General features: G+C 43.2%; 1 protein-coding gene across 1 annotated transcript in view; it reads right to left on the bottom strand.

Annotated features, from left to right (window-relative positions):
- ATP13A3 (ATPase 13A3) overlaps nt 1-16,896 on the bottom strand; it is a 2,707,264-nt gene that overhangs the window by 2,034,206 nt on the left and 656,162 nt on the right. The window contains exon 8 of the mRNA XM_044070296.1: nt 15,481-15,550. Within this exon, the coding sequence (XP_043926231.1) occupies nt 15,481-15,550 (70 nt within the window). The remainder of the gene's footprint in view (nt 1-15,480; nt 15,551-16,896) is intronic.

The raw sequence follows: 16,896 nt of genomic DNA, 5'->3' as shown, positions 1-16,896 counted from the left end.
AAGGGGGGAAAAAAGAAAATAGGATTAGTAACATCCCAAAGACATGCTGCAGGTGGATTGGACACTCTAAATTGGCCCTAGGTGTGAGTGTGTGAATGTGTGCGCCTTCTGTGGAAGGTTGGGCGCCGGGCTGGCAACTCAACACCATAAAACTTCACTGCCAATCATGAGCGGACAAGGTGATCCGCTGTGGCGACCCCTAACCGGGAAAAAGCCGAAAGAAGAAGAAGAATGGAGAAATTAAAAAAGAGAAAAAAAAGAAGTTATCTACTCACCATAATGTTCCATCTGTGTTGTCTATTTTCATTCCTCCTCAACAAGTGGGTTTGGATCCCACTAGACCACTTTTTACAGCTCATGGATACTGGAAACTCTCGAGCTCCTCCCTTAACCATCAGGCTCTAGTCCCTTACCATACCTCGGTTCTCGTTTTCTGGTCCTTAAGCTTCATAGAAAATTAGAAACAATTATAACGTGAGCAACCAATATCTGGAGCTCAAAGTCAGGAACACTGGCCCCTTAGTATCTTCTCATCCTTTCAAAAGTCACAAACCAAATGGTAGAGGGTCGGAGGGAGGGGAGTTGAAGAATCAAAATGGACAACACAGATGGAACATTATGGTGATATAACTTCTTTATCTGATGTTGTCAATTTTCATTCGTTCATCAACAAGTGGGACTGAGCCCCCAGCTACCTGAATACCAGGAGGACTTCAAGGAAGAATATTCCTGAGCACTGTTGAGCCAAAGGCTGTTCTTCCCCTCGAGATCAGATCCAATTTTTGATGAGTAATACATGCATGAGGATTAGCCCAGATTGCAGCCGCACAAATATCATTCATGGAAGACCTGGAGAAAAATACTGATGAAGTTGCCATGCACCTGGCTGAATGGGCTCTTAAATGTTTTAACAAAGACACACCTAATTTGTTGTAGACAAAGGAAATGCAATCTATTAACCATTTGGCTTGAGTTACTTTGGTAACTGGTTTGCCCAAGTTTGATTCCACAAAAGAAACAAATTGATCTGTTTTTCTCAAATTTTTATTCTATGTAAATAGAAATACAACTGTCTTTGAACATTAAACAAATGTAAGATATTCTTTGTTTGTGAAATCTTTTAAGAAAACTGAAAGATTAATTGACCGATTGATGTTGGAGTCTGACACAACATTAAGGAAGGAAGGATGGGCTGGTTCATAATGCTACTCTATCTTTATGGAATGTTAAATAAGGAGGCTTAGAAGATAGGGCTTGAAGTTCAGGGACTCTCTAAGCAGAGGTTGTAGCTATTAAAAAGATAGTCTTCCAGGTTAAAACGTTTAGTTCACACTTTGCTGATGGTTCAAATGGAGACTGAGTTACATCTTGTAATATTAAGTTCAAATCCCATGGCGGAGTTGGATCTTTAAAAGGGGGTCTAAGAAGAAAAGTTCTCCTTATAAATCCTTACCATGTTTTGAAGAAGCTAAGGAGGAATTATTTACCCTTATAATTGAACCTTGACATTCAAGGAGTTTTCCCCTTCATTAAATACTGTACCCAAAAATTCAACACTTTAGGTACTGGTGCTGAAAAAGGGTCAATGTCTCTTTGTTCTGCCCAAAAAGCAAATCTATTCCATTTGCTTCTCTAAATTTTTCTAGTGGAAGGTTTATGGGAAGACAAGAGAATGCGATGTACAGGGAAGGAGAGCCTTGGTTGTCTGGCTATTAATGGAAGTGGAGAAATCATGTGTTCAACTTTAGGCCTGAAATGTCCATGTAAACCATGCTTTTCAGATGAGGCAGGAGGTCTGGAATTGGATCCAGAATCCAGGGCGGGTGAACTAGATGAGGCCACAGAAAGGGGAACAAAATCTGACGAGACCAATAAGGTGCAATGAGGATGACTGCGCTCTTCAACTGATATGTTTTCTGGAGAAACTTGGGGATTAGAGGTGTTGGGGGTATGCGTAAAGGAGATTGGGGGGGGCAATCATGAAGGAGAGCATCCCTCTGTGCTTCCCGATAGGGGAATCAGGGCAAAGAACCTGCTGCAATTAGTGAGGGGGTAACACAAAGAGGTAGCATCAAGGATGGGCCCATTGGCGAAATATCTTTACCGCCTCTTTCATACTGAGACACCACTCATGAGGCAATAAAATGGACCTGCTCAACTTGTCTACTATCAGTGAATTTCCCAAGGACATGTGTTGCTATCAGAAAATGACTGGATGAGATCGCCCAATGCCACACTCTCAGAATGTCTCAAGACAAGGGGTAAGATCTGGTTCCTCCTTGTTTTTTTATGCATCATACCACTGACATATTGTCCATCTGAATCGCAATAGTCCAGGTAGGGAGAAAGTCTTGAAAGGCTGCATTGCTCTCATTTCGAGGACATTGATATGCATGTTTGCCTCCTCAGGGGACCGGGTGCCTTGGACATTTTTTCCCAAGAAGTCCCCCCACCCCCTCCACCCAACATGGTCACTATGGCTTTGGGGTGGGGAAGAATAAAGGAACTGCCTTGTAATATCTGATCTGAGTAAATCCACCAGAAAAGGTACTTTTTGCATGACTGAGTTATTCTGATCTGGGTAGACATAGGTTGGTATAGAACAGATCATTGAGTTGATAGGGTCCACTGAAGAATTCTCACTTGATATCTTGCTAATAAAACCAGACCTACAGCAGCGGACATTGACCCCAAGACTTGTAGAATCAATCAAATTAATACAGAAGAATTTTGAATTATCTTTTTGACTTGAAATCAAATAGTTTGCACCCTTGGTAAGGAAAGGGAGGCTGAGAAAGTACAGTTATGTACACTTACCATAAATGTAGATGTTCGAGTGTATTCACTGTTGCAGTCATCACATTTGGGTTATCCCTGCCAATGTAGCCCTCAGCCAGCCCGAATACCAGAGGCTTAGTATTTTTGCATCAGTTGTTGCTGCTTCAGGACTGACGTCAGGTCGTCAGTAGTATAAAGTAAGGCAGCCAACGCCATTACATCAGTTTTTCTTGCCCCAACTGTCAGAAGCCCCCAAGTGGGAGCCAGGATATGGTGGAAGAACCCAACCAGTAGAAAGTAAATACCAAAAAGTTCCTTGTAATGAGAGTGAGAGAGAGAAAGAGAGGGAAACCAGGACTGCAACAGTGGATACACTTGAACATCTACATTTATGGTAAGTGTACACACTTATACTATGTTCTTCGTGTTTCACTGTTGCAGTCATTGCATTTGGGTTGATTCCCAAAGCTGAGGAAAAAGGAGGAGGCAGTGAAGAAGACTGAGGGCTGGGCTAGGGATGCCCTGCAAGTCTGCAGTGGCAAAGCCTACACTGGATTTGGAGAAGATAGGCATGTGGTAATGCTTGGTGAAGGTAAAACAGATGTCCACGTTGCAGCTTCCAGGATGTCCCTGTTGGGGACTCCTCTGAGGAATGCTGTAGAGGTGGAGATTGCTCTGGTAGAGTGAGTCCTGACCCCCCCCCCCCCCTTAGGGGGAGGTTTCCTGTGTTGCTTGTAGCAGAAATGGATGCAGTGTGCTATCCATTTGGAAATGGTTTGTTTGGATATGGCTTTGCCCTCTGCTCCTGCAGCAAAGTTGACTAACAACTGATCAACGTTTCTGAGTGATTTAGCCCTGCCCAGATAGAATCTGAGCTGTCTGTGCGCATCTAGAGAGTGCAGTATTCTTTCCCCCTTGTTTTGTGGGTTTGGGAAAAATGTGGGCAAATGAATGGATTGGTTGTCAGCCACACTGGACACCACTTCTGGCATGAAGGATGGGTTAGTCCTAAGGGAGACCCTATCAGCATGGAAAATGCTGAAGGGCTCTACAGCCATTAGTGCTTGTAGCTCAGATACTCTTCTTGCTGAACTGATGGCCAGAAGCAAGGTTGTCTTCCATGAGAGAAACTTTAACTCCGCTGAAGCTGCTGGTTCAAAGGGGGGCAGGGTGTGTTTCTCCAACACAAAGTTTAGGTCCCAAGCTGGGGTAGGTGCTCTTCTGAGTGGCCTCAAGCTGATAGTCCCTCTTAGGAACTGTTTGATGAGAGGGTGTGAGAAAAGAGGTTGCTCGGTGCTGAAATGAGCAGAGATAGCAGAGGCATGAATTTTAATAGATGAAAAGGCTAGACCACTGTGTAGTAGGTCAGCTAGGTAATCCAGGAAGAGAGGGAGGGAGGGCTGTGCCATATCGGCTCCCTTAGCCTGGATCCAGGTGCAGAACCTTATCCATTTATCAGCATAAGACTTTCTCGTGCTAGGGCGCCTGGCCTCACGTATAACATCTAGGGACCTGTTTACTGAGATTGGCAGCTTGTACAGTAGTTAGGGAATAAGCCAGGCTGCCAAACTGAGGGTCTGCAATTGGGGATGCATGAATTCTCCTTCCCTCTGGGTCAGGAGTGTTGGGATCTGAGGGAGATACCATGGTGGCAGAGGAGACAGGCTGCACAGCAGAGGGTACCAGTGCTGGAGTGGCCATTCTGGGGCAATCAGGATTGTCCTTGGTTTTTCCTCACTTATTTTGAGCAGTGCCCTGGTAATGAGAGGTAGTGGGAGGAAATGCAGAGACAGAGAGGTTGACCCACTGGAAGGATAGAGCATCCTCTTTCCAGGCCCTGTAGTGAGGCTCCCTGGTGCAGAACTTGCTGAGCTGATGATTGGAGTGGGAAGCAAAGAGGTTGACCTTCGGGGTGCCCCATTTCTGAGTTATAAGGGTGAAGGTTCTTTGGTTTAGCTGCCACTTGTGTGGGTCCCACAGGATTTCTGCTTAAGTTGTCTGCCAGAGAGTTGAGAGAGCCTGGCAGCAATTATGCTAACAGGTGTAGATGCATGGCTGAGGCTGTGTGCCAAATGGTCATGGCGACTCTGCATAGAGGGTAGGAGTGTGTCCCTCCTTGCTTGTTGATAAACCACATCACTGTGGTATTGTCTGTTTTGATCAGTAGAGCCCCTGGGGAGAGAATGGGTCTGAAAGCTGTCAATGCGTGCTGGACAGCTAACATCTCTTTTTGGCTGAAGTGCAGATGTATCTGATGTGGGCTCCATTGGCCCTGTATGCACCTGCCATTCAGGTGTGCACCCCAGGCATAATCTGATGCGTCTGTGGTGAGGGTCAGGACAGCATGGGGTGGTGAGAAAGGTAGTCCCTTGTTGTGGTAGGATGCTGCTGCCCACCAAAGGAAATCTTTCCTTAGACAAGGTATCATTAGTATAAGAGAATCCAGGTATTGAGAGTGTTGACACCAAAGGCTGTTTAAGTACCACTGAAGTTTCATCATATGCAGTCTTGCATATGGAATGAGTAGAATGCAAGAAGCCATGAACCCCAGAGCTTGCAGGATTTTCCTTGCGGATAACTGGGGTCTGGTGGCTAGTTGAGAGAAGTAGGCTGTCAGGCAAGTTTGCTTTTCTGTTGCAAGGAATACCATCCGGGATGCCATGTCCAGGCTTGCTCCCAGGAATGTAATTTTTGGGGTGGGTAATAGTTTGTATTTCTTTTCATTGCTAGTGTACCCTAGGGAGGTCAGTAGGTCCTTTACAAAGGCCAGGTGCTTGAGTAGCTTTTCCTGACTGTCTGCCCGAATTAGGCAGTCTAAGTATGAGTAAATTTTAATATTTCTGAGTCTTCAAAAAGCAATAGTGGGGGTCAAGCATTTTGTGAAAACTCTGGGAGCAGTAGATAAGCCAAAGGGAAGCACAGATAACTGAAAGTGCAGAGATCCTGCCCTGAAACGTAGATAATTCCTGCATGATTCCCTGATTGGGATGTGTAGGTAGGCCTTTTTTAGGTCTAGGGTGATTAGCCAAGCATCTTTGGATAGCATAGCTAGTAGTTGTTGGAGGGTGAGCATTTTGAATTTTGTTATCACCAGGAAGGTGTTTAGAATGGATAAATCGAGGCTAGGGTGCCAGATGGCCTCCTTTCTGGCTACCAGGAAGAGCCTGGAGTAGAAACCTTGGCCTATCTTCTGCAGGAACGTGTTCTAGTGCCCTCATGGAGAGCAGGAAAAGGACTTGCTTTTTGGCCTCTGCCCACTGGTTTGGAGGCAGATCTGGGAACCCTTTTGGGGTTGTTAGTGTGTGGAAAGAAAATCTGTATCCCTGGGACACTATGTTGAGGACCCAGCGGTCGTTAGTAATGGTGGCCCAGATGCTTGAGTGGAAGGAGAATTTTCCTCCCAGGGACAAGTGCATGTGGGCAGAGGAAGGGGGTGGAAGAGGAGAGTCATTGTGAGTTCTTACCACGAGGGCGTGGCTTTGCACTCCCTGGTTTTGAAGTGAAGGTACTCCATTGCCTTGATCTCTGCATTCTCTGTGGCTGTTGTCGGGGGGGGGGGTCTGCTTCCTTGGGGTCTGGGCTGAACTGAACTGGAGGGGGCTGGAAAAGACCAGTGCTTGGAGGGGCAATGCCTACTGAACCTGGGTGGCTGGACCTGCAGGAAATCCTTAACTGTATGCATAGATTTAGCTTTTTTCTTCCATCTTTTTTAAAACCTCCTCTGCCTTGATGGCAAATAAGTTGTCTTTGTGCAAGGATGCATCCAATAGTTTAGATTTGACATGGTCTGGCAAGGGCTGTTCCTCAAGTCAAGCATGTCTTCTAAGTACAGAACCAGTGACTGCTGCCCTGCAAGATGCTTCTAGGGCATCAAAACCACAGTGTAAGGTGTGCTTAGTTACTTGACTTGCAGAATGCATTACGTCTTGCAGGTTTTTATTTTCTGCAGAAGCAGGAAAAGTTGATATATTTTTTTTAGGAGTTCCATGGTATGCTGCTGAAATTTTAGCATATGGAACTAACAATTTAGTGCTCTAATAGCAAGAGTAGCAGAGGTGTATACTTTTTTACCCCATCTGTCTAATTCTCGGGAATCCCTATCTGAGGGGGTGGGATTCTTAGCTGAAGTTGCTTTAATTCCTTTAGGCCCTTGGGAGATAACCTCAGGGTCAGCAGTAGGATTTTTGAAAAGAAATTTGTGAGAGTCAGGGACTCTGTAATACCCATCTGGTTTCCTGGGAGCAGGGAGGGAGGGTGTCAGGAGTTAAACTAGATTCCATGAAAACATCATCCACAACATTCAGGACAGGAGGAATGGGCTGAAGAAATGGATTCCTCTGAATCAGAATCCTCATAAGCAGAGAGGGGTTGCAAGTCTTCATATTCAAAGGCATCAGAGTCATTGGAGTCCTGTTCAGATAAGATTACTGGGGACAAATCTCTTTTTCTTTTGGAAGGGGTAGCTTGGCTTCCCCTGTTCACCATTGTAAGGTCTTCCACCATTTTAAGCATTTGAGACTGAGGCAAGGAAGCAGGTGCCTGAGATTGGGTTGTCAGTTTCTTGGGTGCTGCTCGTACCCTGAGCCTTAGAAACTCGATAGTTTTTGAATGAACGGTAGAAATGAAAGAAGTTGTCGGTTTATGTTGAGAATTGGTAGTGAAAAGTACTTCCTCGGAAGCCAGTGCCTGCTCAGCGGCTCCGGACCCATCCTAGGCAGAGACAACCGCAAGATCCTTAGTTAATGAAGAGTATTCCAGCATACTGGACTCAGAAAGGGTTTCAGTAGCGGCCTGCGAATCCACAGAAGCGGGCACCAGGGGCTGCAAAAACACCTCACTGAGGACCGGAGAACTGGCTACTAGTTTAACGGAAGTGGCGTTGGTAGGTTTGGACATGCGCGGTCTGTCTCTGTCTTTAGCCTTATCTTTTTTCGGAAGATCTACTGTCAGATGGCTTACCGAAGCCATACTGGAAATTGAGTACTGAAAGCGAAAATATCTAGCTACAATAAGGGCCAAATGACGTACAGTCCTGGCATTGAACAAAGCACAAAAGTGACAGTGGTGGACATTGTGGTCTGGGCCTAAGCAAGTGACGCAGAAAGAATGAAAGTCTCGGTGTGGTACTTGCTTTCCACAGATGAGACAATTATTAACTTTTTCTGACATCGGTTACAGCAAGAAAAAAGGATCCCCAACGGGGTACTTAGCTTTGGGAGATTTCAACTTCAATTCGGAAAACGAAAACTCAGGTAGCAGCTGACCGACACTTGTGCGAACTGTTTCTGCTTCAGGCTCCTCAGCAAGAAAGACTGGTGTAATGGCATCAGCTGCTTTACTTTATACTAATGACGACCCGACGTCAGTCTTGAAGCGACAGCGACCTATGCAAAAATACTAAGCCTCTGGTATTCAGGCCAACTGAGGGCTACCCTGGCAGGGATAACCCAAATGTGATGAGTGCAACAGTGAAACACGAAGAACATCTGATACTGTATTGAACAAGGCCCCTATAAGCGCTAATATTTGAAATGGTTCTAGGTGAGAATTGTTGTGACTGATGGCAATTTCTAGATGAGAACAAAGTTGGAGTACATAATCTTTTGCTTTTATCAGAAAATGCCTAGTAGAAGTGGTTATGAGCCAGTCATCCAAGTATGGACACACCCAGAATCCCTCCAGTCTCAAGTGAGCTGCTACTACTGCGATGCATTCAGTAAACAAGTTGGGGGCTGTGGTGAGGTCAAAGGGCAGAGCACTAAATTGGTAATGACAGACTCCCAGCCGGAAGTATAGGCGTCTTCTGGATCATCCGTTCATTTTTACGTAATACTATGCATCTTGAAGATCTACTGAGCACAACCAGTTGTCCTTGGGCAGGAAAGGCAAAACAGACTGAACCGTGACCATCTGGAACTTTATGTACAGAACTGATTTGTTTATATTGCCGAGATCCAAAATTGGACTCCAGTCTCGCTGTTTTCTTTGGCACTAAAAGGAATCCGAGTAAGTTCCGCACTCCTACTGGTCTGAAGGGAGTTCTTGGATTACTCTTTCTAGCAGCTCTTTTATTTCTAGTGCTGCTGCTTTCCTCTGGCTGGGTGGAACACTGGGAATTTTGTTCACTGTTAAGGGGAGGGAGAGAAAAGGGTATTTTATAACCTCTGGAAATAATACTCTGCACCCATATATATTTTGTAATATCTAGCCAAGCTCTCTGGTGCAGGGATACATGACCTCCAAACTGCCTCCAAAGGTGGACAATTGGGCCCCCTTTCAGGAGCGCTGATAGGATCAGTCAGAGAAAGTATTTCTAGATCCTTGACTCTGCAGGCCTCCTCTGCCGTGTGGGCGGCATCTTCCATTTGAGCTCCCCCTCTGCCCCCTGGGGAACAATCTCCACGTGTGTCACAGAAAGGACAATGGGATTTCCTGTCCACAGTTTTTGGCCACCTCATTGATTCCTACAGAAGGTTCTTTGAGGAATCAAAAAACATATGCCCACTGCAGACAGGGTCTTACCACATTGATCACACCTGGACCGTGTGTCTAACCTTGGGGACAAAAAAAAACCTTTCATCAAAGAGAGCAGTGATGGAGGAGGACTTTAAGGGCTTTGCAAAATCACACAGGTGCATCCAAGCAGGTCTCCTAATGGAAATTCCTGAACCTGCCTCCCTTGAGGTACCTTCAGCTGCATGTGAAATAAGCCTCAAGGACGAATATGAAATGGACTGTAAGGTAGTCAACTGTGAGGCAATTGAACTTTCTGCCTCAGAAGTGATGGTCCCAGACAGAAATTTGGCCAGTTCTTTAATCAAATCCCTCTGAAGTCTGCTGAAGTGTGTCAAATAATTCAGCGACCTGAGTGCAAAAGTCGCTGAAGCATATATATGCTTCCCAAATCTGTCCAACTTCCTGTTAGGGGGATGGACAGATGAACTCTGTTCTGTGAGTTCTTTTTTAGTGGCTTTTGCTATGACCATGGCATCTACTGGTACTCCTTTGCTCCAAAATTCTCTTCCTTTTGGTGGTGCCAGGATCCTGTCTGGTTTCTTGGGGATCAGCTCAAAAGAGTCAGGTTCCTTCCACACCTGCCTAGAGATCAAACTAATGAGCTTATTGGTGGGTGGAGTCACCCAGGAGGTAGATTGGCCAGACCCAAAGGCTTCTAGGAATAAAGATTCCTCTTGGGAAGAGTTATCAGTAGACCAACCATCCCTTTGCTTGAAAACCTCCAGGATGTTTCCAAAGGACACGTCATCAGGTGATGATCTTGGGGAGACTTCCCCTCATCAAAATTGGTTTCTTCTCTGACAGACTCTTGAGGAGAGTTTAAGTGCTTCCTCTTGCACTTTCTCTTCCTAGGGACTTCTTCATTAGGATGTTCCAGGGAAGTATCTGAAGATATGAATACACCCTGCTGGGTAGTCTGCAGACTTTGGACTGGCTGGCCCTGTGGAGTACTGCGTCAAAGCTCCAGGTACAAAGACTTATGAGACTGGGGAGACAGGCTAGAGGTAGGAGAATCAACCTTCCTCTAGAAGAAGAGAACACTCTCTCCACTACCTCAAAGTCAAAATGCCCAGGGAAGGAGGAAATCGACTGTGCCGAGAAGACATGTTTCCGGACTGTTAGCTCCTTCTGAACCAAAGCAGCCTACCCAAGCCCAAGCAGAGCTGTCCAAAGCCAAGGCTCAGAGGAGCAGAGACTGCTCTGACAACTTCAGAGTTGATTTCAACACCTCGGCTCAGGCAATGGCTCTACGGCTCCAAGAGTCATCCAGCTCTGCATTGGAGAAGATGATACAAAAAACTTCGGATCAGACATAGACGGTTCTGGAAGTATCGGATCCAGGAGCTCCGAAGCTGAAGGTCAGATCATAGAAGGAGCCAAAACAGGTGTAGTAGAACTGGTGAAGGTCCCCGGATCTGAAGTGTTCTTAACCAAGATAACTCCCATCTGAATTTGTGCGGAGAGAAATTTCCTCATCATTCTATCCACATTTGTTTGTGTCAGATTCCTATAAGAAGAGACCACTGAAGGGGTTCTAGAATGACGGCATCTCTCTAGGAAGGGAGATGGAAGACGAAAAGGAACAGGATCTAGAGATGTTGCATAACAGGTCCTAGGGCGTTTCTTCAGTTCTGAGTGTGTCAGATCCGATTATGTGGATAGTGTCAGATCCAAAGGTTTAGTCTTTGGATCCGAAGAACTTGGATCTGATCTTTTAGACCTCTTGACAGAATGTTCAAGAGTAGGATCAGAGCTAGGAGTGTAGGATCTGGAAGGGTCCAACGGATGCTTTCTGGGCTGCTTCTCTAATCTCTTGGAGGTTTAAGCTAAAGATAAAGACTCAGAAAAGGAAGTCTGTAATAAACTTAGCAAAACTAGTTTATTTTTATGGTCCACTAAGGCCCGTGGATTAAAGGCCTTTTAAGAGGGGGCATGTTTTTACATGGCCACATAATGACCATGGTACTAAGAATGCTGAAGTGGTTGATTCAAATCGTAGCATGCCAGAAGTTAACAATAGCACAAATGATTCCAGAGGTAGTTAGTGGGGAATGAACCTCTGTCTCTCCACACCCATCTACATCTAATGTGAATGTTGTCAATGCTAGTAGGCCTACTCAATCACTCTCCCTTGGAAATGATGTTAGAAGGAAAATGACCCCCTCGACAATACGTATTCCTCACAAAGATACCATGGCCCAAAGTAATGTTTCCTCTCCAACCTTCTCTTTACCCATCAGTGTGAACAAAGGGAAAGGCAGGACACGTTCACTGAGTCGTGGATAACAGAAATATTCAATAGAGAGGAACTCGGGCCAAATTTTGAAGAAAATGTGGAACAGAATGGGGACCAATTGATTTGGAATATTTCCTGATCGTGCCCTAACTACTGATGACACATCGGTATTGGAGAAGGGCCCTGCATTTATTCCTACTAGGAAAAGTGATGTTACTGACACTTTACTTGACGTTAAACTATTCAGCAGGAATGTATTGTTGACATTTGAATTTGACAATACTTCATTAGGTGATGGTTTGTTTTTTAGAAGACCAAGCACTTATATGCCTAGTTCACATCCTTTAGTTGATGCCTTTAACAAATGTGTGGAAAATGATTTGTATGATTCAAGGAGTACTCATGCTTCGCGTAATAATAGGAAGCCGAATTTAAGTTGGAAACAAAGGAAAGCTCTGTCACAATTCCAAAATGAAAACACCATAATTATTAGACCAGCTGATAAAGGTAATCCTGTTATTATGAATAGATGCCCAACACACTAGTCATAGGTGACTCGATAGTGAGGCACACTGATGTCCCACTCACTAGGTTGAATAAGGAGAAAGTAACAGTCAGCTGCCTGGGAGGCGCCAGGATCTGCCAACTTAATGTACGCACTCAGGTCCCTCAACAATAGGTACAAATATGACTCTGTCACTGTACATGTGGACGTGAATGACCCGAGATGTACCTCCCTGGACTACATGAAGACAGACATGGAGGCGCTCTCGGATTATGTAGCCCAGGTGGGTAAGACCCTAGCCCTGAGCAGCATGCTACCATAACCCAGAATGATACCACAGTACAAGCAGAAAATGATCGATTTCAACAACTGGCTAAGTTTCTGGTGTCATTCTAAAGGGATCCAGTATCTGTCTGCCTGGGATGACATGATTAACAGACCTCGATGTATACTGGCCAAGGCTCTTGCCACCCCTATAGTGCCTTTTTTAAGCAGTGTTCCAAAGACCAAATTACCACCATAACAGCTACAAACAAATGCAATCTGAAGGTCATGCTGCTCAATGCTAGAAGTCTAAATCTGAAAATGCACTCGCTTGAAGCACTCCTTAAAATGGAGAACATCGTCATTTGTGCTGTAACAGAGACCTGGTTCAAGGCAGCAGAAAACACTCCTGCACTACCAGGCTATAACTCGTTCCACACCTTTTGGCCCCAGAACTTGGACCGAAGCTCCAAAGGCGGTGGTGTTTCCATATTCATAAAGGATGCGCACACCTCCAGACTGGTAGCCCAACATAATGCATCAGAGATACTTCAGGTGCAGCTTTGATTTTGATAAGACAGCGATTCAGGTCATAGCCTGCTATAGGTCTCCAACAATGTCCCAAGACTCACACTCCACGTTCCTAAACACATTGGAGAATATTAGGGTCTAACCTACCACTCTCATACTGGGCGACTTCAACTACTCCTCCATTAACTGGGAAAACTACTCATGTACCAATACACTTGCCAAAGCTTCCTGGAATTCATTAATTCAAATGCCCTGGACCAGCTCGCTCTTACCCCCACTAGAGGTAGCAACATCCTTGACCTGGTCATTACTAACATGGGTGACCGCTGCTCTACACCAATAGTTAACTCCTCCCTGGTTAGATCCAACCACAAACTAATCCCCCTTGAAATCAGTGCTTTGTGGACAATTTGTTTTTTATTTGGACAGGGAGTAAGGACCAGTTGGTAACCTTCTATGAACAGATTAATGGGGCAACAAACTATTTGAAATTTACCATGTCCTTTTCTCCCATTTCGATAGCCTCTCTAGATGTTTTTGTATACAGGCTGGAAAATGGGATGGTCAGTACTGGTGTCCATAGCAAACCATGCTACAGAAATACTTTACTTCATAGATGTAGCACGGACCCTCAATTTGTCTTTAAGAATGTGGTAAAAGGACAAGGTATGAGGGTGTCTAGATTGAATGCCTCCCGTTATGGCTTTTACTCTGAGTTAGTTAATTTGAAAGCTAGGCTTTTAGCCAGGGGTTACCACCCTGGGGAAGTTGACACCATTTTGAATGAGATACCTGATCAGCAAAGAAGTAGGGCCCATCCTTATTTTTCTACTGGAGGTGGGACTGCAGATCACAGTAAGGTCAATGAGCTTGTTAATAAAGTAAAGTACCCTTGTACTATACCACTGACATTAATTTCATCATGGACATAGTCAGGAAGCACTGGGACATCCTCACTACAGATTCAGTTATTAGAGGGATTATAGGAGACACACCTACATTTTTGTTTAAAAATAAAATGAATGTGAAAAGAATCCTGTGTAGACGGAAGGATGCTCTCATGCCAATGGTTAAGAATTTTTGCACTAGGCCATGTGGTATGTGCAATTATTGCAACAACATTGGTAATAGTGGTTTCTTTACTCACCCGGATATGGGTTGTAAAAGTATGTTTAAGGTATCTGCTAACTGCCTTACCCAGCATGTGGTTTACCTCGCTTATTGTGTAGTGTGTGCCTCCTATTATGTGGGTAAAACAGACAGGATGTTCAAAGGCAGGATTAGGGAACATCTATATAACATAAGGATAGGTTCTAGCAGCAATGCCCAATCTAAGCATGTTATACAAGAAGGGGTTAGTCATACCTTTCATTTTTGGGGCATTCACCTTACCTTTCCTAGTATAAGAGAAGGTGATATCAGGAACTGCACTGACTGTAAAGGAGAGATGGGTTATTCAACTTAGGGCAGATAGGGGGAAAGGCTTAAATGAAAAAGCCTCCCTTAAACCTGTATTGAAATCTAGCAGCTTAAAAGTGTAATGACTTTTTAATTGATGGTTTTATGATTTTATATATATATATATATATATATATATATATGTATATATATATATATATATATATATACACACACATATATATATATATATATATATATATATATATATTTTTTTTTTTAATTCTTTGTCATAGAATGTTTTTTGTTATTTGCATTTTTGCTTTCATGGTGAAAGTTAGTTATAAACTCATGTTTTATATTATACTCAATATGCGTTTACGGTACAACCCAATGCTTTTTATCATGTGATATTTTTTTTATCATGTGACTTTCATCATGCAGTTTGATTGGCCAGGTTGCTTATTTAAACGTGGTTATGGAATGTGCAATATTTTGGTCTGATGAAGCTAACTGTGAAAGCGCTTACCTGTTCTTGTGCACTGGGTTTGTTTTAATAAACGTGCTTGAAGTTTACTTTTATGATCCTTCTATGTGTTTGCTTCATTTTATACATTGATGGATTATTTTATTTAAGCTTCTTTTCATTCAATGAGGCATTTATCCTTTCGAGTGCTGTTTGTTTAAAAAAAAAAAATCTACAGCCATGCTTACATATGTTACAGCTACATGTAACTCCATATCAACTGGAGGAGGATTCAATTCTGGGAACATTGTGGGAGCTGCAAAGACCACTTTTGGCTAACATCAAAGATTGAAACAAGTAATTTCATGAACTTAAATTATACCTTGACTTAGGAATGGGGTCCATTCCTTTCATGGTATTAAAAACCCAAAACAGTTGGCAAAATTAAACAGAGTAAGGGAGAAATCAGCTTTTGGTTAACTAGGACTTGTGGCTTGTTTAGTAAAGGGAGAAATGGGTGGACAAAGTTGTCACAGTCAGACATAAAATTCTACACTAACATTCTATGACAGCTTCTTACTCAAACATACATTTTTAATCATAACATGTCTATAATATGTAGAATGAAAGTAAGATTACTTCATCATTAGCGGCATTCGCATAGCATCTCAAAAGAGTGTAGAGAAGATTTAGGGTAGTAAACTCTATTACTATACTGCACAGCTGACACAACACAGAAATGTACTATGTAAATTAGTAGTTAGATAAAGATAAGTTATAGCTTACCTCTTTCACAAGGAGTTTGAAAGAAGAGGGCACTTTTACATCAATTTCATTTACTCCAAAAAAGAGCCTCCTACAAACAGGAAAACAATTGCATACTCTGACTTAATGCAGATTTAAGTATTTTTGTTTTATAAACTTAATGAAAACAATATCTAATAAATAAAACATGTTAGTACTTAATTAACAACACGGACACTCAAATAGGCAAAAATTAATGACAGCAGAAGGAGACCATCTGGCATCTTGTTTATTTGTTGTAGCTAGCATTTTGCAGCTGTCTTCCACAGTATCCTATTACATCTCTTTTTCCATTTCTTCAAAGATTCCTTGAAAACCTATTTTAGATCACTCTCCAGAATCCATTCAACTAAACTCATTGAAAAAAAGTGTTCCCAAATCCAACTTTCTAATGTTGTAAATTGATTCCCTTTATTCACTGTCTGTGTCCTCTTTTGCACTCCATCACTTTCTTCATTAAAGCCTCCGTTCAAGCTTGTAGGGACCAAAATCATGTCCCCCACCTCTCCCAGTCTCCAATGAAAACAGGCTTCGTCCTTCCAATCTCTACTTATAGTGCAGTTTTTCCATACCCTAAATTACCATTTGAACCTTCACTATGACTTAAATTTCTTTGTACCCAGACATCATGCTGGCTTAAGTTGCTGACCAATATATTGTACTGCACACACAGATCTAGTAATGCTAACATCATGCTTCCCACATAATTTTCCTGTCTAATCGGAACTAGTTCCACTCATCTTAGCATATTTCTAATGACTCCTGAATGCAGCATTTTGTACTTATGACCATTATATCTCAGCTGCTTATTATCAGCTAATCTAGTTACTTTCTCCATATCTCTAGACAAACTTTCTACCATCACTTTTTACAGCTTTTACTTCTGTGGCATTCACAGTTAGTGTGATCTTATATGCAATGTCTATGTCTCAAACAAACATGCTAATAAACACTGGTCCCAACAATGATGCCTGCAGCAAAACTACTCACCTTGCTTTCTCCTGAAAGTGCCCCCTTTCCTATCAGTCCCCCCCAATCGTTCAACGTTACCTCTAGGAGTTTAAATTCCCCAGCTTATTCTGAGGTCTGAGAGACTATATCTAAAGAATTACACAAAACTGAACCAGACCACTTCCACTACCTAGATGTATTTATCTGCTTGTTTGCTTTTCTGGATGGAGTTAGTCGCAAAAGGTCTGCAGTCTGTTTTCAGAAAAATCCAAGGAGGGGCTTTAATGCAAACTGAAAAATCTGGCCAAGGTGCCACACAAATTTACTTGTTCTTCCAGCCAGAGAAAGTAGGGAAAGTGCTGTCTTGTTTGTTGTGGACAAGTCTGGTAAACTATATGTTTGAAACAGTTTATTTTACTTTTATTTTACCTCAGTTACAACAGTTTG

Source organism: Protopterus annectens, chromosome 4.part1, assembly GCF_019279795.1.
Source record: "Protopterus annectens isolate FY-2018-M chromosome 4.part1, PAN1.0, whole genome shotgun sequence".
NCBI classification, from domain to species: Eukaryota; Metazoa; Chordata; order Ceratodontiformes; family Protopteridae; genus Protopterus; species Protopterus annectens.
This window is presented reverse-complemented; position numbering and strand designations above follow the sequence as displayed.